Source organism: Myxocyprinus asiaticus, chromosome 12, assembly GCF_019703515.2.
Source record: "Myxocyprinus asiaticus isolate MX2 ecotype Aquarium Trade chromosome 12, UBuf_Myxa_2, whole genome shotgun sequence".
NCBI classification, from domain to species: domain Eukaryota; kingdom Metazoa; phylum Chordata; class Actinopteri; order Cypriniformes; family Catostomidae; genus Myxocyprinus; species Myxocyprinus asiaticus.
The window spans coordinates 46112531-46138192 of record NC_059355.1 but is presented as its reverse complement, the minus strand read 5'-3'; the positions used below and the strand labels follow the sequence as shown (position 1 = coordinate 46138192).

Here is a 25662-nt window from a genome sequence, read left to right as displayed (position 1 = left end):
CTTAAACACAAATACATGCTTCCTGATTCTTGAAATCATGTCTTATGAAGTTAATCAAGTGCACTTTTGAAAAATGCTTTTGATACTTTCCTTGTATTTCTACAATGTGTTATTTTTGCCTGGGTTTGTACTCTAGTTACTATTTGTGTTAGTTTCATCAGTTGCCAGTATAAAGCTGTACTGCACAGAGCAATATACTATGTACATATCTTCTAATACCTCACATCCAGAAATATAATATTACAGGTTAATCTTTACTACATTTAATACGAAGAATACATCTGCTGTTCTTAGGTTTCTGCTTAGTTTGATTACAATCTTGCTGTTTTTTTTTTAACAGTGCTCTTTAAAATAGCCAGCACCCCAGCTGGAAAATGAAGCCAAGGTTCAGACAGCTTTATAATCAAGTAGGCTACACACGAATGTCAAATGTGGTCATAATGTCCTTTGCTTATGTGCTATTACAATAACTTTGTCTTAAAAGGGGTGAGCATATTATTAAAGCATAAAGTAGGCCTATATCTGTTTTGTCAGTTGTCTATTGAGAAAACAACAACTAAGTATATTGTTTAACCTAAACATTGATATGGCAATATATAGGCCTATATTTTCTACTGCACAAATGTCTTTCAGTCCAAATCTACAAAATGACTATATATGTCAGATATTGTAAAACTGATATTAATTCAAAATGATTAGCATTCATATGTCTCTGTCATTGACCAAGTGTATGACCACATATACATCAATGTCCTAAACAAAACACTAACATTATACAAATGCAAACAAGATTAAATATTTAATGTCTTAAGGCATATTGCATCCATAAAAACAACTTGTATATATTCCACTCATAGTGTCTTTAAGTGATGTTGTAGACTACACAGACATTTAGTTCAAGTTTTGTAGCTGATGGTAGTTTATTTTGCAGCATGTTGAGTTATATTACGCTTTTATGACCGCTGACCATTGTGCTTTCATTCAAAGGTCTGCTTTCTGTCAACTTTTTGAGTTTTGAAATTCACTTTAAGCACCAATTGTCACATTATGTGTTTCACAAATTCTTTCAGCTTGGTTAAAACTCATTAGTAGCCTACTTGCAAGGCAGCACTGTACTGACATTCTTTAAATATTATATTTGTATTTTACTTTAAAAAATATTTCAGCCAGTTTTGCAACATTTACACCACTCATCCACACAAGAACAGTGTTTTCCTCTTCCGAAAATGGAGCGTTTAGAAAACAATCTCCTTAACCACATGCTTTGGAAAATGAGTTAGGGAAAAACATATGTTTTAAATGAAAATGTATTAGTGTGGATATGGCCTCAGTCTATTGATTTACACATTTTAACTGCATGACAGATGAACATCAAACTGAACTGAATAATAGATTAAATAATCTACTTTGTCATAAATTAAGCATGAATGTGACGTATTTCAGTTTAATTACTTAATATAATGCTTTATTCATAATATGAACATTTTGTTCAAAATGGCTCAATTCAGTTTGATGGAAATTTGTCATAGCCTACCTAAATTTGACTGAAATATTTTTTGAGTGTTTCTTCTCGCAGTTTTCTGCAATTAATGCAGCTGAAATGTTTTAGTCTAATGTAAAGACTCCAAGCAAGACTCCTTGTTTTATTGCCGGTTCTCACTCTAGCAAGAATTTTATTGGACAAAATTTGGGAACGCCCACAAGTGCAAGATGATGTCATCAATATGTTTTGTTAGTTTTCCCGGAAGATAAAGAATGTCGATTTCAAATGCGTACATCAGCAAAAGTTTTTATTTATTTATTACTTTTTAGAGTATGCAAGTATGGACTTAAAGAATAATAAAAGTACAATACAAGTACAATTTAATACAAGTTCATCTCAATCAACAGCATTCATGGCATAATATTCATTACTATTATTTTTTTTAAATCGACTCGTCCCTCCTTAAAAATAAAATAAATAAAAAGCAAAAATCGAGTTTAAGGTGAGGTATTTACAATGGAAGTGAATGGGGCTAATTTTTGGAGGGTTTAAATGCAGAAGTGTGAATCTTATAATTTTATAAAAGCAGATTAATTCTTCTGTTAAAACTCATTTATTATTTGAGCTGCAAGGTTGTTTAAATCATTGTTTACTGGGATTACAGGTTTTATGGCGTAAATTGTACGCTGTCAACGAAGTTGTAAAATTGGATAACTTTACACAGAACAGATTAGTAAGCGACTTTAACATGTTTATGTCTTGTGGCTAGTATACTTTTGAAACTTTGAGGCTATTTCTAAAGATTGTCCCCATTCACTTCCAATGTAGGTGCCTCACTGTAACCCAGAATATTTTTTTTTTTTTTTTTTTTTTTTATAAAGCAAAGGTGGGTCGAGTAAAAATAATAATAATAATAAATAATAAAAATAATAATAATAATAATAGTAATAATAATTTTTTAAGTAATCAACAATATACCACAAATGCCGTCAATTGAGCTTAACTTTTATTGAACCCGGAATATTAACGTAGTGCTAAACAGACATGGACTTAAATCCACACATCTCCAAATCTGATCTTTAAAATTTCCCCAGACAATGCAAGTCTTTTTGACATTTGTGATTCGGTTGTGCTACGTGTTTTGCGTTCCAGGAGGAGCTCGATTACCGTTCGTGGCGTCCGAGGTGGCGTTCTGTTCACATTCCACGAGCGTTTCTCGCCCGTCACCCTCAGCCAACTGCCTCATTCTCATATTAATAGATCCGTACGATTTCATGGGTCTTCTGGCGAAAGTCCTCCGTCGATACAGCTCCCCTTTACATATAGACACCATTAACAAAATAGATAACAACATTCCTCCCAGAGTAAGCAAACCAAGTCCCGCTATGATGCATTTGTCGAGGTGAGAACCGAGTTGCGCATAGTACATCTCCAGTTTCTCCATTTGGCGTGCTGTCACTTGGTCCGGGTTGACTTTAGCCTCTCTGGGAATCGTATAGGCGATTACCACTAACACAATTCCGCTCACGAGGAACATGAGCGCGCATATGAACCCGTAATCCACCGAATGGTCGTGATACTCGAGCTCAGGTTCCTCTTCGGAACGCGGTGACGGCACGTCTCTTTGAATAGGCAGTGATGCAGGTCCAGGTGTTCTGGGAGTAACGCGGATCCTCGTTCCTCGTTCCTCATCTTCGAACGACGCGTTTTCAATGCCGGCCGCTGTCCGCGGTCCTGAAGAGGCCTGATGAGGTTCTCGCCTGCTCCCATCCCCCAGTTCACGGAGCTCCACGGCGTTCAGAGACTCCATCGACACCGAGCGCTTGCAGTCATGTTGAATTAAAAGCCTCTTGTTTCACCTAAAAAAAAAAAAAAAAGAAAAAAAAAAAGAATATAGGCTATGTTACGTTTTGTGCCAGAAAAGCGTGAAATAAACGTGCCCGAGACGTTAAACACCAAACAACTGTCATACAGTTGGTTACCATCACATTATCAGCATTGTCTGCTCTGCTTTTACTATAATGGCGATGTAGTAGTTTCCCCAATATTTAAAATATGATTAGTAGCCAGTTTGACAAAAATCTTATTTTGTTTTAGAGCATGCGACATGGTTAAAGTGTAGAATACTAAATGTGTTAAAGCTGTTCACCAATGCAACATCAACTCATCAGCCAAATTAAGCCCTGTTGATGTTCGTTGACAAATTACCAGTTTGTCAACGTCAAATACTAGCCTACCCGCTGTGCATTCAATCCGTGGTAAATTTGACTAACGTAATGCCTAATTGCTTATCAAACACATATCAACCAGTATGGCGGGAACATGGTCAAAACACTAAAACACCCTAGTATTAATGTAAGCGTGCGCGTAAAATCAAATTTCTCGAGCGCGCTGAAACTATGATATTATCGACATATTATTTACACGTGTCTGCTTTAACGCATTATGTGCGTTTATTATTTTCGAAATGACCTTGCAACACCTCAAGCGGTTTTATTTTTCTTTGTAGGCTATAATAAATAGCAACTAACGTGTAAAAAGACAAATCTGATCAGCGTTAAAGCTTTTATAGATTATCATAGCATTGCTTCATTGGTGTCGGTTCGTAAATGTTATTGGAAAGAGTATGGTACACCCTCCTACCTTCAGGCGCGATCGCTCCACAGATATCATAGTAACGGTGAGATGCTGAGAGAAAGACCTTTTCCATGGAGATCTCGGGGGAAGATTTAGCCATGCGCGAAAAAAACGCGTTCATTTTTCAGGGGGAAAAGAAAAGCAACATGTCAAATTCGCCGTAAATGGGTACACAGTATGTGCACATACTGTATAGCCTAGCCTAGTCTTGTTTATGTAGTTGCACCTTCCGATTTTCTTTCCCCGGATCAGCTTCACCGGTGACTGTTAAGATGTCCTCGTTCGGGAATGTGGATATAGGGTAGGGTAAGATGGGGGAAGACGCCCCCCGGGGTAAGATTTTATTTGGAATTTGGGAGAAATGTTGTCAGTACTTTATAGAATAAAACAAGAATGTTCATTTGACTCAAAAACATACATATAAATAGTAAATCCAGAGAAACTGGTAATTTTGCAGTGGTCTCTTAACGTTTCCAGAGCTTTATATAACTGATCAGCCACAACGGTACAACTATTGACAGGTGAAGTGAATAACATCGATTATCTCGTTACAATGGTACCTGTCAAGGGGTGGGATATATAAGGTAGCAAGTGAACAGTCAGTTCTTAAATTCCATGTGTTGGAAGCAGGAAAATGGGCAAGCGTAAGGATCTGAGTGACTTTGACTAGGGCAAATTGTGATGGCTAGACGACCTGGTCAGAGCATCTCCAAAACATCAGGTCTTGTGGGGTGTTCCTGGTATGCAGTGGTTAGTACCTACCTAAAGTGGTCCAAGGAAGGACAACCGGTGAACCGGCGACAGGGTCATGGGCGCCCAAGGCTCACTGATGCATGTGGGGAGCAAAGACTAGCCCGTCTGGTCTGATCCCACAGAAGAGCTACTGTAGAACAAACTGCAGAAGAACTGAATGCTGGCCATGATAGAAAGGTGTCAGAACACACATTGCATCGCAGCTTGCTGCATATGGGGCTGCGTAGCCGCAGACCTGTCAGAGTGCCCATGCTGACCCCTGTCCACCGCCGAAAGTGCCTACAATGAGCACGTGAGCATCAGAACTGGACCATGGAGCAATGGAAGAAGGTGGCCTGGTCTGATGAATCCTGTTTTCTTTTAGATCATGTGGACGGCCAAGTGCATGTGCGTTGTTTACCTGGGGAAGAGATGGCAGCAGGATGCACCATAGGAAGAAGGCAGGCTGGCGGAGGCAGTGTGATGCTCTGGGCAATGTTCTGCTGGGAAACCTTGGGTCCTGGCATTCATGACAAAGAGTTCAAAGTGTTTATTTGGCCTCCAAATTTCCCAGATCTCAATCCGATTGAGCATCTATGGGATGTGCTGGACCAACACATCCAATCCATGGAGGTCCCACCTCGCAACTTACAGGACTTAAAGGATCTGCTACTGCTAGGCAGGTGGTTTTAATGTTGTGGCTGATTGGTGTATATGTATATATATATATATATGCCATGCAATTGAAAATACGAATTAAGGTTAACGTGCTAAACAATGTTTACAAATAATATGTTTAAGGCTAAAATTGTTATTGGGTTATACATACAGGCCAACAAAAATTTTTAGCCTTAAATTATTTTCTTTACCCATCAACACTAACAATATTATGGATAATCTGCATTAAATGTGTGTCAGCATTTTATTGTACTCTCATTGCCAGTAATAGCAAAAGATTTGGGAAATTCTAAATAATTGTATCAAGGTGCAAAATGGCATGCAATTAGGACCCAGTAGCATATATGAAAATGCTACAGTATTTAGCTGCTTGGCCCAGTGCCCTCTTCTCAGCTTCATGTGCTATGGCAACAACACCAGATGATCTGCTGTAAATTCTGTTCAACTGCACGACCAGACATGTTGGTTTTCCAATCAAAACTTGTCTACTTTTCTATTTAATCTACACCATTTTTTAATGTCATCTAGTCCTGAAAATTCTGATGAAATGCTGAGATTACCATTGACACTTAAAACATGAACTGTGCGTTATTTATTGAGTGGTTCAGACTAAGAGACTCATGTTTCTTAATCCATCTTTCCAATGAATAATATTTACACAACTTTTTCCTCCACTGCAGAAGTGGCCCATCTCTGCTAAATAATCTCTGCATATATACACTTTTACAAACACCAAATCCAGTGCATCCTTCTCATTATAAATAGATATAAAGCAAATGTTTCATCAAGCATTTCAAGCTCTTGTTATTTTCATACACCAGAAGACATTGATCATTTTAAATGCTCGTAGTGAAGATAAGAATACTGAGTTTATGACACATAACTTCCTGGTTACTTTCAGAACCTCTGTTCCCTGATGGAGGGAACGAGACGTTGTGTCGATGTAGTGACACTAGGGGTCACTCTTGGGAGCCCCAAACACCTCTGCTTTTTGAAAAAAGGCCAATGGAAATTGGCGAGTGGAATTTGCATGCCACTCCCCCGGTCATACGGGTATAAAAGGAGCTGGTATGCAACCACTCATTCAGGTTTTGTGCTGAGGAGCCGAGACAAGGTCCCGCCCATTTCAGTGGGTAGTTCAGTGTTGTGGCAAGAGGGACACAACGTTTCGTTCCCTCCATCAGGAAATGGAGGTTACAAAAGTAACCAGGACTTTCTCTATCTGTCACTCACTCGACGTTGTGTTGATGTAGTGACACTAAGGGTCCCTATACAAAATGCCAACTAGCTGAACTGTGTTACATGGACTGGCGGTGCAAGACGGGCAGACCGCTGTGTGCCTCGTAGCCAGTGCACCAGGCCATCACATAACCTCCCCAACACTCTTATGAGCGTCGAACGGTCCTTCGGGAACAAGTCGACTGCCCAACAAATAGGGACAGGCTAGCCCAGCCATGGCCTCTTTTCCTCTTTTTTCTCCCCTTAAAGATTAGAATTTGTTAACCGACTGGGGGCCATAAATGTCTACGTCGGGGGGGGTGTCACTCCCAAGGGGAAGACACCTCGGAGACCACACCCCGCCCGGGGGGGGGGGGGTATTTTGAGTGGAAATACATCACATGGTCTTACAGAGTCTTGTCGGGAGTATGTCATGTGGAGAAGTCGCAAGGTAGGTCCTACCCAAGGGGGGAGGAGTTTCTACAAACATGGTGACCAGGGGCAGAGGGGCCTCTGCCCAAGGAAGATGCAGTTTACCAACAGGGAAACGATTTAGCGGAAGATATCACATGGGGTCACCTACGGGGAATCAGCACATGTGGAGCACCTACCCCAGTACAGGGCCTAATTAGCACATGTACTGGGCCAGCAGCGAGTTTCTCCGCAAACTCGTCTGCCACAGGGCTAAGGAGGAAAGTCATCCAGGGATCACAGCTTGTGAACACGACTGGAGTCAAAAGCACACGTCTTCAGCTCAAGGGAGGGGAAAGGCGCTATGCGCAAGCGGTACACCTGGCCAGCTGTCCCGGAACTTACCTGCTCGTACCTGACAATACACGGGACGAAACCGGCTCAACCCAGAGATTGTAGAACCTCACAAAGGTGTTGGGTGTTGCCCAGCCCGCTGCTCTGCAGATGTCTGCCAAAGAGGCGCCACTGGTCAGGGCCCAGGAGGCCGCTACACTCCTAGTAGAGTGGGCTCATAACCCCACGGGGGGCGGCACGTCCTGAGCGTGATATGCCATCATGTAGGCGTCAACGACCCAGTGGGCGATCCTCTGCTTGGAGACAGTGCTTCCTTTCCGCCGTCCACCAAAGCAGACAAAGAGCTGCTCGGAGCTTCTAAAGCTCTGCGTGTGATCCAAATAGATGCGTAAAGCACGCACCGGACACAGCAACGCCAAGGCTGGGTCTGCCTTCTCCTGGGGCAGCGCTTGCAGGTTCACCACCTGATCTCTAAAAGGGGTCATGGGAACCTTGGGCACATAGCCCAGTCGGGGTCTCAGGATCACGTGAGAGTAACCTGGACCAAACTCCAGGCATGATTCGTTGACAGAGAATGCTTGCAGGTCCCCTACCCTCTTGATGGAAGCGAGCACAGTCAGGAGGGCAGTCTTCAAAGAGAGTGCCTTAAGCTCAACTGACTCCAGGGGCTCAAAGGGAGTTCCCCGTAGACCCCGAAGGACTACAGAGAGGTCCCACGAGGGGATGAGACGCGGTCTGAAGGGATTCAACCTCCTAGCGCCTCTCAGGAACCTGATGATCAAGTCGTGCTTCCTCAAATACTTACCATCCACTGCATCGTGATGTGCTAAAATGGCGGCCACATACACCTTCAAGGTGGAGGGGGACAGCCGCCCCTCCATCCTCTCCTGCAGGACGGAAAGCACCGATCCAACTGGGCTTCTCTGGGGGTCTTCGCATCGGGAAGAACACCACTTAGCGAACAGACGCCACTTCAAGGCATACAGGCGCCATGTAGGGAGCCCTAGCCTGTGTGATCGTGTCTACCACCGCGGGTGGTAGGCCACTTAGGTCTTCCGCATCCCGTCCAAGGGCCAGACATGGAGATTCCAGAGGTCTGGTCGCGGGTGCCAGATGGTGCCCCGTCCCTGAGAAAGAAGGTCCTTCGTCAGGGGAATTCGCCGGGGGGCTGTCGCGAGGAGCGTGAGGTCCGAGAACCACGTCTGGGTGGGCCAGTAGGGTGCTACTAGGATGACCTGCTCCTCGTCCTCCCTGACCTTGCACAGGGTCTGTGCAAGTAGGCTCACTGGGGAAATGCATATTTGCATAATCCCAGGGGCCAGCTGTGTGCCAGCGTGTCTATACCGAGGGGTGCCTCGGTCAGGGCGTACCAAAGCAGGCAGTGGGAGGATTCCCGGGAAGCAAACAGGTCTACCTGTGCTCGACCGAATCGACTCTAAATCAGCTGGACCACCTGAGGGTGGAGTCTCCACTCTCCCCTGAGCATAGCCTGTCCTGACAGCGTATCCACCACGGTGTTGAGGTCACCCGGGATGTGAGTGGCTCGCAGTGACTTGAGGCACTGCTGACTCCAGAGGAGGAGATGGTGGGAGAGTTGTGACATGCAACGGGAGCATAGACGGCCTTGACGGTTGATGTACGCTACCGTCACCATGTTGTCTGTCCGGACCAACACGTGCTTGCCCTGGATCAATGGCTGGAACCTCCACAGGACGAGTAGTACTGCCAACAACTCGAGGCAGTTAATGTGCCAACGCAGCCGCGGGCCAGTCCAGGAGCCGGTGGCTGTGTGCCCGTTGCATATGGCGCCCCATCTCATCTTGGAGGAGTCTGGAGACCTGCTCTAGCGGAACCCCTGCCCGTAGAAATGCAAGGTCGGTCCAAAGGCTGAAGAGGCGGTGACAGATCAGTGTGACGACCACACGATGTGTCCCGCGGCGCCATGCCCATCTCGGGACTTGAGTCTGAAGCCAGTGCTGAAGCGGTCTCATATGCATCAACCCGAGCCTCTGAAAAAGTTTCAGTGGAACCGCTGTCTTCTGTCTGAATGCCTTCAGACAGTTCAGCACCGACTGTGCGTGCTTGTTCGTGAGGCACGCTGTCATTGAGACTGAGACCAACTCCAAGCCGAGAAAAGAGATGCTCTGAACCAGGGAGAACTTGCTCTTTTCCCAGTTGACCTGAAGCCCCAGTCGGCTGAGGTGCGTGAGGACCAGGTCCCTGTGCACAAACAACACATCCCGAGAGTGAGCTAGGATTAGCCAGTCATCGAGATAATTGAGGATGCGGACGCCCATTTCCCTTAGCGGGGCAAGGGCTGCCTCTGCGACCTTCGTGAAGATGCGAGGGGACAAGGACAGGCCGAAGGGGAGGACCTTGTACTGGTACGCCTGGCCCTCGAAAGCAAACCGCAGGAAGGGTCTGTGTCGAGGTAAGACCGAGACATGGAAGTACATGTCCTTCAGGTCTACCGCAGCAAACCAATCTTGATGTCGGACGTTCGCTAAAATGTGTTTTTGCATCAGTATCTTGAACAGGAGTCTGTGCAAGGCCCGGTTCAGTACTCGCAGGTCCAAGATTGGCCGCAACGCACCGCCTTTCTTTGGTACAATGAAGTAGGGGCTGTAAAACCCATCCTTCATCTCGGCCGGAGGGACAGGCTCTATCGCACCCTTCCGTAGAAGGGTAGCAATCTCCGCACGCAAGGTAGTGGCATTCTCGCCCTTCACCGAGGTGAAGCGGATGCTGCTGAACCTGGGCGGGCGCCTGGTGAACTGAATTGCGTAGCCGAGTCGGACAGTCCGTGTCAGCCATTGCGACGGGTTGGAAAGTGCAAGCCACACGTCCAAACTCCGGGTGAGGGGGACCAAGGGGACAATACCGGCGGATGCGGCCTCGTGGTGAGGCAGAGCTTGAGGCGCCACTTCAAGGGGGCTCGAACCCCATGGCCGTGCACCGCAACCGCCTTATCCACCTGGGGAATCGCTGAGTACCCCCTCGCAGCCCCACCATCGAGGGTAGTGAGAGCGGAGGAGCTCAGAGACCGGATCCAGGCAGTGAAAGGTGCCCATCACGACCTCGTGAGCTCCTCATGCACCTCTGGGAAGAAAGGGACCGGGGTGGGGCACGGCCGTGAGTGGCACTCCAGGCCCAGGAACCAATCATCAGGCTGCGAGGGTTCGGGGGGTGGAGGGTTCCACTCCAGCCCGACACACGCAGCCACCCGGGCAAGCATGGCTGCCAGCTGCGCATCAGGCTGCGACTGGGCGACCACACCCGAAGGTGGGAGCCCAGTCGAGTCCTCAGCATCAGATTGGACAGCCTGCTCTTCGATGCTGCAATTGAGAGCTCATCCACTTCGCGAGCGCCGAAACGAGATCACAAACTCGTCCTGAGACGAGCCGGCGGTCTCATCCCAGCGGGGTAAATGAGCGTACTGGGGAATGGGAGGTCCGTGGGGAGTTACACGGCAGAGTAGCACCCATTGGGGTCTCCAAATCACCCCCAGTGCTAACCGACATGGCCTCAAACCCGTAGGTAGAAGAACCGAGGCGGGAAGCCACCGCGACCGCAAAGTTTCCATTGTCATGCTCTCGCAGTGAGAACATGACCCGTCCACGAACACTGTCTCCGCGTGGGCAGAGCCCAAGCACGTAAGACAGCGATCGTGGCCATTGGAAGAGGAGAGGTAATGACCGCAACCAGGAAATACACACAAACAGTGAGGCATCTTTAAAAAGATGCTCTCCGTTAATGCCACTCTTTTAAGAAGGGAAAATATACTCTTTTAGTAGGAAGAATATGCTCTTTTAGCTGCTGAAGCGCCCAGGGGCATTCTCTGCACTTCACCAGTACAAGAGGCCGCTGTAATGCACCGAAATTCAACAGCTTTTCGAGGTGAATGGATCGGCAGAGTAATTCAGCTCGCTGATCACAACCGCTCGGCTCCGAAGAGAAAATCTGAATGAGTGCTCGCATACCAGCTCCATTTATACCTGTATGTCCGGGGGAGTGGCATGCAAATTCCACTGGCCAATTCCCATTGGTCTTTTTTCAAAAAGCGGAGGTGTTTGGGGCTCCCAAGAATGACCCCTAGTGTCACTACATCGACACAATGTCGAGTGAGTGACAGATAGGGAAACAATGTTCTTGGCCACTGGTACACAGTTTGCAAAAAAAGAGCATTATGCTAACTAACTTTTCCTTCCCATGTTTATTTGGAACGGATGCTTGAGTTATGTTTAACTGACTATGCAGGCAGAGGACTAATTCAGCTGTATATAAAACCAACACATATTACATTCTCAAACCAATTCTAATAATTTACCATGAGTCAGAATAAGAGGGATGCACAAATGCCTTCATAAGCAATAAAACCCAGGTGACGGTACAAGGACATCGGGGTGTAGGCATATTTGTCAGCAAAACACATCAGACAATTACCAGTTAGTGATCTTAACAGGTTTTCCATCCTTGCAGTTACATTAAGCACAATTGCATTAATGGCAAACACCCAAAGTGTGTCCCAAACTGCACGCTTCTGCACTATTCTACATCATATTGTATTGTAAGTAGAGTGAGTAGTATGTTAACACAGAAAATGCATCAAAAAGAAGTGTCCTATAAGTACCCGGATGATGCACTTTTCAACTGTCAAAATGGAGTGTGGAACTCTGCCTCATGCCTTGCCGTGTGTACAAAAAGGGGCGGAGTCACCTAACAGCAATAGTGCGCTATAGTCTGGTGCCGGAAGTAAAAACCCCATTAATTTTTTCCATAGAGGAATTGATTTTCAACAATAACTTATAAACCTTTAAAGAAAGACCTACCTTGAGATCTAAAGTTGTTCATCAATTGTATCCCCAGATAGCAAGCAGACATGGATTCAATGTCTATTTTTAGTTATATTGGTTGGGATCAGTTGTTGATCAATTTACAATGTTGAATCAACATTCAATATTTGGTCGGTACATCAGAACGTTATTAGGTCGATAATAGAACATACTTTATATTCGAAATGAGGTTGATTCATCAACATGTACCGCTGAACGATATGGTAGAAACCATAAAGTTTCTTCTATGTTGAAACTTGGTTGGGGGGGATGAAGCATACATAGTGCAGACCAAAAAACAGATGTCAATGGAAATAAATGTTGCCTGTACACTTACTGATGCACATGAATTACTCCAGAAAAAAGTACTTATAAAATATTTTGTAAGCCTGCTGATAATTAACCCTTAAAAGAGCAAGAACCTAACAATACCACATAAAGTAGTTTCTGAAAATAAATTAATTTGTTGCAATTTTCTAACATATTATGGCCCAAATATTATATTTTCAAGTTTTTTTTTTCTTCAACATACTGCTTTTATTGACAATTTTGTAGTATGTAGCCTATTTTTCATGAAAACACCATGTAAAAGGTAGGAACATCTGACATGAGGTCAGTGGACTTCTCACAATGCTGCCATTTTACTTTAAATTAAGATTGTGAATTGATGCTAGAGTTTTAATACAAAGTCATATGACCTCAGTATTTGCAGGGACTCTATTTTCAATAATTTTCACAGAACTTTGGCCAACTTACTCACTGCTCCTCGCTTCAGCCTCTCAAATGCTGTATCGCCCAGGATTCAAAAACCTTTATAGGGTTTTAAAGGCATCATAAGAGTTGTTATAGTATTGGAAATATTCCTGTGACCAGATAATATTTGATACCGGGTTGCTGCCGGCACACTGCACGAGTCTGTGTTTGTAGCTTGCTAGCCTGCTTAGCATTGCTTATTCTTATACATTCATCGTTTTATCCTTTATCATTTTACCACATTCTTCATTTTTTTTCACATTTCTACTGTTTCAACTGTGTGTATTTTCTCTTTTTTCTTTTATTTTTTCCACTTGTCTACATCTTGCGTCTCGACTGCGTGCATTCGTTTTCTCCTCTGTATTTTACATGGATTATTGCATCAATCTCAGAAATCTGCTGATCAGGAAGCATATCGAACCACATTGGTCTCAATCTCTCGCCACTCAAGAACAACCATAACAACAACAACAACAAACAGTTGTGGTAAGTCATGGCATCTGCTCATGTTATTTCTTCCTGCATTGCATGCCACATGTTTACTATAGCTTCTTCCGTCAGCAGTGAGGGATTCACATGTGATAAATGTAAGGAATTAGTCAGGCTGACGGAGAAGGTTAATGAGTTAAAGACACTCATCCGAACGCTAGTGGAGGTCAGTGAGAAAGAGAAGCTGGTAGATACTGTTTCGGATGCGGGCAGTACAGCGAGCAACACACACACTTTGGTTCTGGCTGAAGAGCCCCCGCAGCAGGGCGTTTGGGTGACGTCTCTGTGGCATACTCGCTCAACAAAGCAACAAACCACTCTCGCGTTCCTGTTAGGGATTCCAATCGTTTCTCCCCACTCAGTGAGAATCATGTTGAAAGAGACTTAGTAATAGGTGATTCTATTGTAAGGAATGTGGAAATAGAGACTCCATCCACTATTGTTAAATGCATTTCGGGGGCTCAGGCATCTGACATCAGATCAAATTTACAAGTGCTGGCTAATGCTAAATGTAGATTTTCTAAAAATGTTATTCATGTCAATGTCCGGCTTCGGCAGTCGGAGATCCCTAAAGATAATGTTAAAGAGGTGTGTGAACTTGCAAAAATGATGTCAGATACTGTAATATGCTCTGGCCCCTCCCTGCTCATTGTGGTGACAAGGTTTATAGTAGATTAGTGTCACTGAATGGCTGGATGTCTGAGTGGTGTCCGGAGAATAGCATAGGATTTAGAGCTAAAGAGAGATGGACTCCATCCCTCCAAGAAGGTGTCACTCTCCTCTCTAGTAATTTGGCTCATAGTCTTAATAGTGATAGTATTTGACTAACTGGGGCCCAGGTCAGGAAGCAGACAAACTGGTTAATCCGAACATCTTCTAGCTGCCTTGAGACATCACACAGGTCACATAAACTACAACACATAGAGACTGTATAAACTAGATATCATATTGAGACTGTGTCTGTTCCCCAAACTACCAAACATAAATCCCCCACTAAATCATTTAGAAAAAATTAGCTAAAGGTCAAACTTAAAAAAAATAAAATAAAATAAAGATAAACATCATATAAAGGTAGGGCTACTAAACATTTGATCTCTTTCAAACAAAGCACTATTTGTAAATGAAATGATTACAAATCATAGTTTGGATAAGCTCTGTTTGACTGAAACCTGGCTTAAACCGGATGAATATATTAGTTTAAATGAATCTACTCCCCCAGGTTATTGTTATAACCATGAGCCTCGTCTCAAGGGTCGAGGAGGAGGTGTTGCTACAGTTTACAGTGAAGTTTGGGTGTTACTCAGAGGACAGGATATAAGTTTAAATCTTTTGAAGTAATAATGCTTAATGTGACACCGTCAAATATATATATAAAAAACACACTGTCATCTTTTGCCCTTGCTACAGTGTATAGATCACCCGTGCCGTATTCTGATTTACTTGGTGAATTTGCTAATTTTCTATCAGATCTAGTAGTTACTGTAGATAGAGCTTTAATTGTTGGTGACTTCAACATTCACATAGATAATGAAAATGACACATTGGGATTAGCATTTATTGATATTCTCAACTCTCTTGCAGTCAGACAAAATGTGACAGGACCAAATCATCGCTATAATCATATGCTAGATTTAATTCTGTCATATGGAGTTGATGTTAATACTATAGAAATTCTACCGCAGAGCAATGACATCTCAGATCATTACCTCATCTCTTGTTTGCTGCTATCAGCTAATGCCACTCAATCTACACCATGCTGTCATTCAGGTAGAACTTTTCTTTCAACCACTAAAGATAGCTTCACTAATAATCTTCCAGAACTGTCTCACATACTCAGTAATCCAAAATGTCTAGAAGAACTTAATTTAATAACAGAAAATATACAGTCTTCTCTAGCACTCTTGACAGTGCTCTTGTTAGTGAAAATTAAAGAAAAAGCCCCGCACTATGGTACAATGATCACACTTATGCTTTCAAGAGAGCAGCTCGGAAAATGGAGCGCAAGTGGAAGAATACAAAATTAGAGGTATCTCGTGGTGCATGGAAGGATAGTGTCTGTAGCTACAGACAGGCACTAAAAGCTGCCAGGTCAGCATATTTTAGCAAACTCATAGAAAATGACCACAACAATCCAAGGTGTTTATTCAGTACTGTGGCTAATCTGGTTAGGAATAAAGCCTCGACTGAACCAGATATTCCGTCGCAGCACAATAGTAATGACTTCATGAATTTATTTACTGATAAAATAGAAATCATCACAAATAAAATTGGAATTATGCAATCAACTGTCACAGCACCTCAGAAACAGTGTTTCATAATTTTCCTCACAAGCAACTTCAATCCTTCGCTGTCATTGGTCATGAAGAGCTAACAAAACGTATCAAAAAAATCAAAAGCCACAACATGTATGTTAGATCCAATACCAACTAAGTTCTTAAAAGCGGTATTCCCTGTAATCTCAGAACCTCTTCTTAATATTATTAACTCCTCGATATCCTTAGGACATGTCCCAAGAAACTTTAAAATGGCAGTTATCAAACCGCTTACTAAGAAGCCACAGCTTGATCCTGGCGAATTGGCTAATTATAGACCGATTTCAAATCTCCCATTTACTGAATGTCGAAAATACTAGAAAAGGTAGTGTTCTCCCAACTATGTTAATTTCTACTGAGAAATGGTATATATGAACGATTTCAGTCAGGATTTAGGCCCCATCACAGTAGAGAGACTGCACTTATCGGAGTTATATCTGATCACGGCTGCATTTCTCTTCTAGTGCTTTTAGATCTTAGTGCTGCCTTCAACACCATAAATCACGACATTCTCTTGAATAGGCTGGAGAATTTTGTTGGCATTAGTGGACTTGCATTAGCATGGTTCAGGTCCTTTTTATCAGACCGCTACCACTTTGTATGTGTAAACAAGGAATTGTCAAATCAAACAAAAGTATGGAGTGCCACAGGGATCCGTTTTAGGGCCTGTGCTTTTCTCCTTATATATGCTTCCCCTGGGAGATATTATCAGGAATTGTGGAATAAGTTTCCACTGTTATGCCGATGATCCCTAACATTATATTTCTTCTAAACCCGGCAAAATTTCACAGTTCTACAAATTAGCAGAGTGTATCAATGAAATCAAAGATTGGATGGCCAGAAATTTCCTTCTACTCAATTCTGACAAAACACAGGTACTAATTATTGGACCAAAACCCTCTAAAAATAAGCAGCTAAAATATCATTTGACTCTTGATGGATGTACTGTTATGTCATCTTCTATAGCAAAGAACATATGTGTTATATTTGATACCAATCTGTCCTTTGAAAATCACATTTCCAATGTTTGTAGAACAGCATTCTTCCACCTCAGAAATATTGCTAAGTTACAACACATGCTCTCTGTTGCTGATGCCAAAAAACTAATTCATGCATTCATGACCTCAAGACTAGATTTTTGTAATGCATTACTGGGAGGATGTACTGCAAGTTCAATAAAAAAAACTTCAATTGGTTCAAAACCCTCAGATGGATGTGCCCACCGACGCAGGTGAGGGCGTAGCGCCTGGGCCAGCCTGCTGGAGTTGCGGGGATCCGGGGCACTTCCGGGATCAATGCCCTGTGATGGAGCTGGGTACTGTGGTCTGGATCCCCGACACTCCACGGCTCCCCCCGATCGGGCCAGAGGGTACAGGATACCAGTAAGTGTCAAGGGGAGTACTCATCAAGCCTTGGCAGATACGGGTTGCAACCAGACCATTATCCACCCATGTTTGGTTCAACACGAGGCTTTGGGCACAAACAAAAGAGTGCGGGTGAAGTGTGTGCATGGGAATATTCACAACTACCCTGTAGTGATCCTCGTTATCAAATTTCAGGGGAAAAAGCATTGAGTGGAGGCAGCAGTTAGTTTCCGCCTCACCTATCCACTAATTCTGGGAACTAATTGGCCAGAGTTTGAAAATGTGTTAAAGGGAATATGTGCGGATGGGTCCTGCAAGAAAGCGGCTAGATGTGAAATGTGCAATGCTTTGGCAGGGGAGACAGAGTCGGGGCCATCTTCATCAGCTCCACATCAGGATGACATGAGGGAGGGGGAGGCTTAAGCCCCTTCTGCCATCCGGGGGTTTCCTGAAAGGGATTTCCCTCTAGAGCAGTTGAGAGACAAAACCTTAGGCATGCCCTTGACCAAGTGAAAGTCATTGATGATCAGCGACTCCAGCTAAACGTTGCAATTTCGAGTGACGCAGGACGCTCAAACAAATGAGGATACAACCCAGCTGTTAATACCGCAGAGCTGCCGGGAAATGTTATTCCAGGCAGCTCACTATAATCCAATGGCGGGTCACTTCCCACATCGAGCTCCAAATTACTCGCTAAGTAGCAAGGGCCCTTTGAGGTCACACAACGAGTGACAGATCTCGATTATGAGGTAAAACGAACCGATAGAGGGGGCGCACATCAAATATACCACCTCAACCTCCTGAAATTATTGTGGGAGGCAGTCACTGTGACTTTGGCTATGGTAGTTCCAGAGAGGGTGGAGTTCGGACCGGAGGTGATCACAAAACCTAATCATATCGCCCTGGTCACTTGTGGAGACCACCTCTCACCGTATCAAGTCACAGAGGTGGCCAGGTTGCAGGAAGTATTTGCAGACGTGTTTTCTCCTCTGCCTGGTCATACAAACCTCATAGAGCACCATATCGAGACGGGGGTAGTGGTACGTAGCCGTCCCTACCAACTACCTGAACACAAGAAAAAAGTGGTCCGGTTGTTCTGGTTCCTAAGAGCGATGGGTCTGTACGGTTCTGTGTAGATTATAGAAAAGTCAATGCGGTCTCTAAGTTTGACGTGTACCCAATGCCTCGTATTGATGAGCTTGATCGGTTGGGCACCGCTCGATTTTATTAAACACTGGATTTGAAAAAGGGTTATTGGCAGATCCCCTTGACACCAATATCCCGTGAAAAAACTGCCTTCTCCACCCCGTTTGGATTGCACCAATTTGTGACGCTGCCGTTCAGTTTGTTTGGGGCCCCGGCTATGTTTCAGCGCCTCATGGACCGAGTCCTCAGACCGCATTCGGCTTACGCCGCTGCCTATTTAGGTAACATCATCATTTACAGTAATGATTGGAAGCAGCACATGCAGCATCTGAGGGCAGTTCTGAGATCGCTGCGATGGGCAGGACTCACAGCAAACCCCTAGAAGTGCGCAATTGGATGGGTGGAGGTACAGTATCTGGGGACCATGGGCAGATGCGTCCCCAAATTGACAAAACTGCGACGATTGCGACCTGCCCGAGACCCAAGACCAAAAAGGGGGTGAGACAGTTCCTGGGGCTGGCTGGCTATTATAGGAGGTTTGTACCTAATTATTCGGACGTCACCAGCCCACTGACTGATCTCATTAAAAAGGGAGCTCCAGACCTGGTCCAGTGGACAGAGCAGTGTCAACAGGCGTTTACGCAAGTTAAAGCTACACTTTGTGGGGGGCTGCTTTTACACTCACCCGATTTCTCTCTCCTTTTTCCGTTACAGACGGACGCTTCAGATAGAGGGCTGGGGGCGGTGCTCTCGCAGGTGGTGGAGGGGGAGGAGTGCCCGGTGCTGTACATTAGTCGCAAGCTCTCGCTGAGGGAGACTAAGTACAGCACCGTTGAAAAGGAGTGTCTTGCCATCAAGTGGGTGGTCACTCTCCGGTACTACTTGTTGGGGTGGGCCTTCACTCTCTGCTCAGATCACGCTCCACTCCAATGGCTCCACCGCATGAAAGATACCAACGCACGGATCATCCATTGGTATCTGGCTCTTCAGCAGTTTAATTTCAATGTGGTCCACAGACTTCCTTTCCAGAAATGGGGGGGAGTGGTGGGCAGGCCAGTTGTCTACCCGGCCTGAATCGGGCAGTGGGGATATGTGATGAAATGATGAGAGAATTTTCACCCAAAAATGAAAATTCTCTCATCATTTACTCACCCTCATGATATCCCAGGCGTGTCTGACTTTCTTTATTCAGCAGAACACATTTTAAGAAAAACAGAAAAATATCTCAGCTCAGTAGGTCCTTAAAATGCAAGTGGATAGTGATCCAACTTTTGAAGCTCCAAAAATCACAGATAGTCTGCATAAACGTCATTCATATGACTCCAGCTGTTAAATTAATGCTTCTTAAAGTGACACGATCACTTTTGGTGCAAAAAAGATAAACATTTAAGTACTTTAAAACTATAACCCATTGCTTCTGGCCAGCAGCAGTATACGTATTCATGAGAGCGCTGAGTTCACGTTCTCTTGTGTGACAAATTCGCGTTGGCATGTTACGGACATAATCTCACGTTTTTCTCTCGGTTGAGACATCCAGTATAAGCACACAAATGCACAATTGTGAGTAAACAAACAGATTCAAATACAAATCTAAACCAAAACCAATGAAGCTTCTGTACAGCGTTCCTCCTACTCACTTGTAAACAGCGATGCACTTCCGTGTGTGTCGCATGTGCGTCAGTTCTCGTGTGTTTCAAATGCCTATGCAATTTTGTCACAAGCACATACTGCTGCTGACCAGAAGCGATGCTTTATAGTTAAAAAGCGTTTAAATATTGATATTTTTCGCACCAAAATCGATCATGTCGCTTTTGAAGACATTAATTTAACCACTGGAGTCGGTTGGATAACATTTATACTGACTGTCTTTTCTTTTTGGAGCTTCAAAAATCTGATCACCATCCATTTGCATTTTAAGGACCTACTGAGCTGAGATATTTTTCTTCAAATGTGTTTTGCAGAAGAAAGAAGGTCAATCACACCTGGGAGTAAATTATGTGAGTAAATGATGAGATAATTTATATTTTTGGGTGAACTAACCATTTATTATTACTGCCTTACAATAAATTAGCCATGGTTTTACTTGATTAAAATTGTAGCATACATGACTTTAGTAACCAAGGTAAATCTTGTAGTAATGGTTTTCAAATACCATGGTTAAAGGGATAGTTCACCCAAAAATGAAAATTCTCTCATCATTTACTCACCCTCATGATATCCCAGGTGTGTATGACTCTCTTTCTTCACCAGAACACCTTTGAAGAAAAATAGTATTAGTAAAAATAGTAAAGTATTTGGGATTTTAAAAACAAAAGTATAAAATATATTAATTGTATAACATTGTTTCCCCCAACTGAAATCAACGTTGTTTCAACATCAGGTTAGCAAACCAATTAGATTGATTATACTGTACATTGAAACTGTGTTGACTCTATGACGTTGTTTCACCCAACTGAATTCAACATCTTTTCAACAGCAAGTAAGCAAACGAATTAGATCGATTTTAAGTTAGTTTTCAATGGCGTGAAAGACATAGATTCAACGTGACTTCTATGAGCAAAAAGATGTGGAATCAACGTCAGAGTTCAACGTCGTTTCGTTGCTGCGAGAGATATCGATTCTACGCTGATTCTATGTCAGTTTGCTATCTGGGTATGCTTCTGTTGAAGCCATCAGACAGCGTTATTTCAACTTCATTGTTTAAAAATAGTGTTTGATTGTGGAATTCCTGGTGAAGAACTACATTGCCCATAGTCCAGCAGAGTAAGTTTCACCAATGGAAGAACGAAGGCCAAAAAAGCCCGCGAAACGAGCCCAGGAGCGAGTGTACATTGAATAATGCAACCGAGTCTGTCTCCCTTCACCCTCAAACTACTTATAAATTTGTACATATTGGAATATTTTGCAATAAACTTAAAATATATGGTTTCTATACTTATAAACAACAACCTAAAATCAGTAGTTTTATATATTCCCATCATTTTTTTATTCAATTGCATCATTCGCAATGCTTCATTGGATTGTAGTTCCTGCCCTCATGAAAGATGGTTAGTACACAGTCTTGCACTTCTGTCTTTTTGTCCGAATTTCAAATACTTTTGGTTCATGGCTTACAACTTGTTTAAGGAGCATTTTATGACCAGCCTATGCCAAAAATTAATGGGAAAAATACTAAAGGAAACCAGCCGACTGGAAAAGTAGGCGGGCACTGTTGTGCTCTGTGCTGGCCTGACAAAACAGTTGTAAATAACGAAGAATGTAGCATCTAGTGAAACTTTAGTTAACCCCACTCTGTGTGAATATGTACGTTTTTTTTAGATGCAGTTGTTGAACTGAGGTTGGCTAACATGCTAAAGCTAGCCATAGCGCATACAAAAAATGTTAAAAAGTTAAGTGTTCCATTTGGGACGATACTACACTTTGAAAATTCATACACTACATGGCATAGTGTGTCATTTGCAGGCCCATACGCAGATTTCCATAGAATTGTGTTATCTGTCGTTCATAAAACTTTTTAAATTAGGTAAATCTTTAAGAAGAAAGGTTTATGAATTTTGATCAGGCACTTGCGAGACACAAGGGGTCCCTGGAGTTGCTCAAATCTACGCGATCGCCTACAAGAAAGACATGGCGACGGTTTCTATGCGAGATCAGGATTGAATTTGAAGCATGGCAGGTCTGAATCGTATTATTGGTGCCTCTTCAGGTTTTCAAGCTTGCTTATTTCAGACTGGCACACTCGTATATTTGTACATTTTTGATTAGGTTTATTTCGCTGCTAACACATAGCCACATGCTAACGCATGCCAGATATCCGGTTAGACATCACTGTGATTTTATTGTTTATAACTTGTTTTTTCGTCGATACATTTAAAACGCACAACCTGAAATGTTGTTTATTATTCACGGTGAAGGGTAACGACACACTTAATATCGAATTTTTAGCTCTTGTTTATTTTGCTATCTGTGTAAAATATATTTCTAAATGGGAAACTTTTGTTTTTCACTTAATTGTGGCAGTTTATTACGTCTATTAGATCCATGTATGTTTTATATGTTTTACATTTGGCAAACATTTTAAATGTTTAGTTGTTGTCAAAGTTAATCTATTTTTTTATTAAATAAATGTGTCATCTTCAGTGAGCTGTTATGCTTGCGTATGAAATATTTGACACTGCTTTATTTTTTTAACATCACTAGTCAAATATTAGTTGAAGTATTTACTGATGTGTTGTCACTGGCTGTCATGTTAGTCTCATATTTCGCCATCTAGAACTCAAGGCCATGAACTAAAAATAGCTTTCGGTTGCACCATCTATACGTAAGCTACAGCTTAGCCTAGTTGTGGCGTAAATGGGCACTAAGTCACAGTTTACGCACTATTAAACATTTGAGCGTTGCACCATTAAACTTAGGTAGAACGTAACCCTACTTATACACTAACTATTTACTAAATACGACCAGGAGTAACGGTTGGCATAAAAAAGCAGACTGATATTTTATGACATCAATGAGCTCATGTTTTGCGTGACAGGCTTCAGTCCTTTCGAAATACAGTATGATGTTGACATTTACACTCGTTTACATTTACGAAAGAGAAAACTTACTTTTAAGCGGCTCTTCAGCATGAAACCGATCGTGCAGTTTTCAGGATGTGTCGGCCTGTGTCAAGTTTCAACATACAAAATATATAGGATATTAAAATGAATAAATATCTATTTTTCCAGCCAGTTGTATTAGTATTTATTTACCTATCACCCCTTAATTATTTTAGATACAGTTCCTATATATTATTTACACAGGGCAAATATACTATTTATCAGATCTACTTTTATTACATATCGTATTTTAATGGGAATATAATTTATTACAGCTGACAGTTACCTGAGCAAACAAGGTTTGAACATCAAATTGAAATTCACAGCCTTTTAACAGTTCTGTGTACAAATTTGAAGGCTGCTTATTGGATCAATACAGGTAAACGTCATAGCATGCGACTACGCATCACTTTACGGAGAGCTTACAACCTACTAGTTAAGTCTTGCCTTAAAGGTGCACTCATCGATTCCTGAGAAACACTGTTGATATTCAACTCCACTGCCAAAGCAAACACACCCCTCCTTTTAGTGCTCCTTTGGAAGCTCCGCCCCCCAAATTCATGCACTCAAGACGGTTTTACGCACACCAGCTCCAGACACTCACAACTCTCCTGCTACTAAATCTAACATCGCAACAGCAGCATATATGGGTTCTGTGAAACATAGCAATATTTTATGTTACTCATCTATCGAGAAGAAAAAGAACAACTTCTGCATCCGTCTTCAAGCCTTTTACCTCTCGGAGGTCTCTCCACCGCTGAAAAGCCTTGTCGATTTTGACGCGGCTCCTAGCCCTCCCATCCTTCTTTTGTAGCTTATATTCATCTGACCTTTTTCTCTTGGTCTGTTTTCTAGTCGTTCTCTTTCGCTTTGCCCCCACCCCCCATCCTGTGCATGTGCAAGGACCACCACCTGTTGCTGATTGGCTGGAGTAGTGTTGTGTGGATCGGTCCGATCCACTTTGTTTTTTGTCCCATTTTCAGAGCCAGGGCTGTATACAAATACTAGATTTTTTTCAGCCCACCCACAGAATGGACAGCTAGCAGACTGTGAGGAGATATTTGCAGATTTTGACAAAATTGTATTGGATTAGAATTACTGAGTGCACCTTTAAGAACAGGTGGTGCAACCAAATTATGCACTGACTTAGTTACAAACTAACTAGTAGTTACTAAACCCTTAGTGTGAACTTTACATCCCGACTTACGTAAGACCTTACGCACAGCTGGTACAACTACCCTGGTGCAAAATTTCTTGCTTTAACCTTCATGCCTTATATGGTTTTGACTACTAGTAAATGAGTATGATTTTGTTTGACTAAAAGAAGCTTGAAATGATCTAACTATAGGTATTGAATTGTTTTCTTTCTCTCCTTTTCCAAAGGTCTCGCCTGGTATTTGGATACCAAGTCTAATCCCTTGCTGATACACAAGGGATTTGTGATCGTGTAGTGTCACGTCAGATTTCTGCGCTCATTCTAGGCCGCCCCACACGTAGACACAATGTACTGCCTCCAGTGGTTACTCCCGGTTCTCTTGATCCCTAAACCATTGAATCCGGCCCTGTGGTTCAACCACTCCATGTTCATGGGCTTCTACCTGCTCAGCTTCCTGTTGGAGAGGAAGCCCTGTACCATTTGTGCCTTAGTCTTCCTGGCTGCTCTGTTTCTAATCTGCTACAGCTGCTGGGGAAACTGCTTTCTGTATCACTGCCACGACTCTCCACTGCCAGACTCAGCACATGACCCCAACATCGTGGGCACCTAGAAGTCCCAATGGCGCTTTTACACAGACCCTGGTCAATCTCAATCTGGACTGTGAATCAAAAACCCACAAGAAATGCTGAGATATTTCACTTATTTGTACCCACATTGACAACTGATCCACGGTCCCGCTGCAACTCATAACAAACTGCCCTCGTTCCCTGACATGAATCTGTTCCCAGTGGCACAGGGGCATCTCGCCTTTGGTTAAGGATTTTTGATGCTTGCATGGGTTACCCCTAGGGTTCCTTTCTCTTTGTGTTCAATGCACATTCTTTCATTTCTGGATGCTGAGTTTGTTTCCAAAGGGTAGTCGATAATTTGTGAGTGTGTAAAAGTTTGTATATTGCGATTTTTGGGTTTCTGTTCATGTGTCAATAATCAGTATGAATGCAAGTGTTAAGAGAACAGAGGTGAATATAAGTTGAGCGAAAGGCGTGGAGTGCATCTTCGTCTGATGGGCTCTTGCTTCTACACTGCTGAGTTAGCTCAAATGCTGTCACAACTTTTAATTCAATAAAGTTTCTTATGATCAAAGCAAGCTATGTGGCTGAATCATAAATCTGCATTTAGTCCTGATATTTTTTAAATTGGGGTTAGAATCAGAATTTTTCTGCATGGATGTCATGCTGCTAATTTCATAAGCTGCTGTAATATTCTTTATTAGGTCTGAAAAGGTTTTGCACCATGGGCTGTTTTAGAGATTAATTTGCTGTTATAGTTTAGCGTTCCCTCGCAATACTTTTATCCATGCCTTATGAAAATGAACCATGTTTTTTTTTTTTTTTTTTTTTTTAACTAAAGTAAACATAGTTCAACTATGATATTTTTTATTGAAACCATAACCACATAATTTACCATGGCTTTACTACAGTAACCATACTTTAACTGAT

General features: G+C 42.9%; 2 protein-coding genes across 5 annotated transcripts; one reads left to right on the top strand and one right to left on the bottom strand.

Moving 5' to 3' along the window:
- Positions 1 to 1496: 1496 nt before the first annotated feature.
- On the bottom strand, positions 1497 to 24383 carry LOC127448914 (transmembrane protein 74B-like). Of its 2 annotated transcripts, none has more exons than XM_051711860.1 (2): positions 23017 to 24383; positions 1497 to 3342 (listed from the first exon to the last, which is right to left on the bottom strand). In XM_051711860.1, the coding sequence occupies exon 2, from the start codon at positions 3291 to 3293 to the stop codon at positions 2616 to 2618; it is 678 nt and encodes a 225-aa protein (XP_051567820.1). In that variant the 5' UTR covers positions 3294 to 3342; positions 23017 to 24383; the 3' UTR covers positions 1497 to 2615. The 2 variants fall into 2 exon arrangements, with proteins under 2 accessions (XP_051567820.1, XP_051567819.1); XM_051711859.1 differs by lacking the exon at positions 23017 to 24383 and adding an exon at positions 4127 to 4293.
- On the top strand, positions 21932 to 25306 carry LOC127448917 (bladder cancer-associated protein). 3 transcript variants are annotated; one of them, XM_051711864.1, is made up of 2 exons: positions 21932 to 22085; positions 24391 to 25306. In XM_051711864.1, the coding sequence occupies exon 2, from the start codon at positions 24510 to 24512 to the stop codon at positions 24771 to 24773; it is 264 nt and encodes an 87-aa protein (XP_051567824.1). In that variant the 5' UTR covers positions 21932 to 22085; positions 24391 to 24509; the 3' UTR covers positions 24774 to 25306. The 3 variants fall into 3 exon arrangements, with proteins under 3 accessions (XP_051567824.1, XP_051567826.1, XP_051567825.1); XM_051711866.1 differs by having other exon boundaries at positions 21984 to 22081; XM_051711865.1 differs by having other exon boundaries at positions 22020 to 22115.
- The last annotated feature ends 356 nt before the right edge of the window (positions 25307 to 25662 follow it).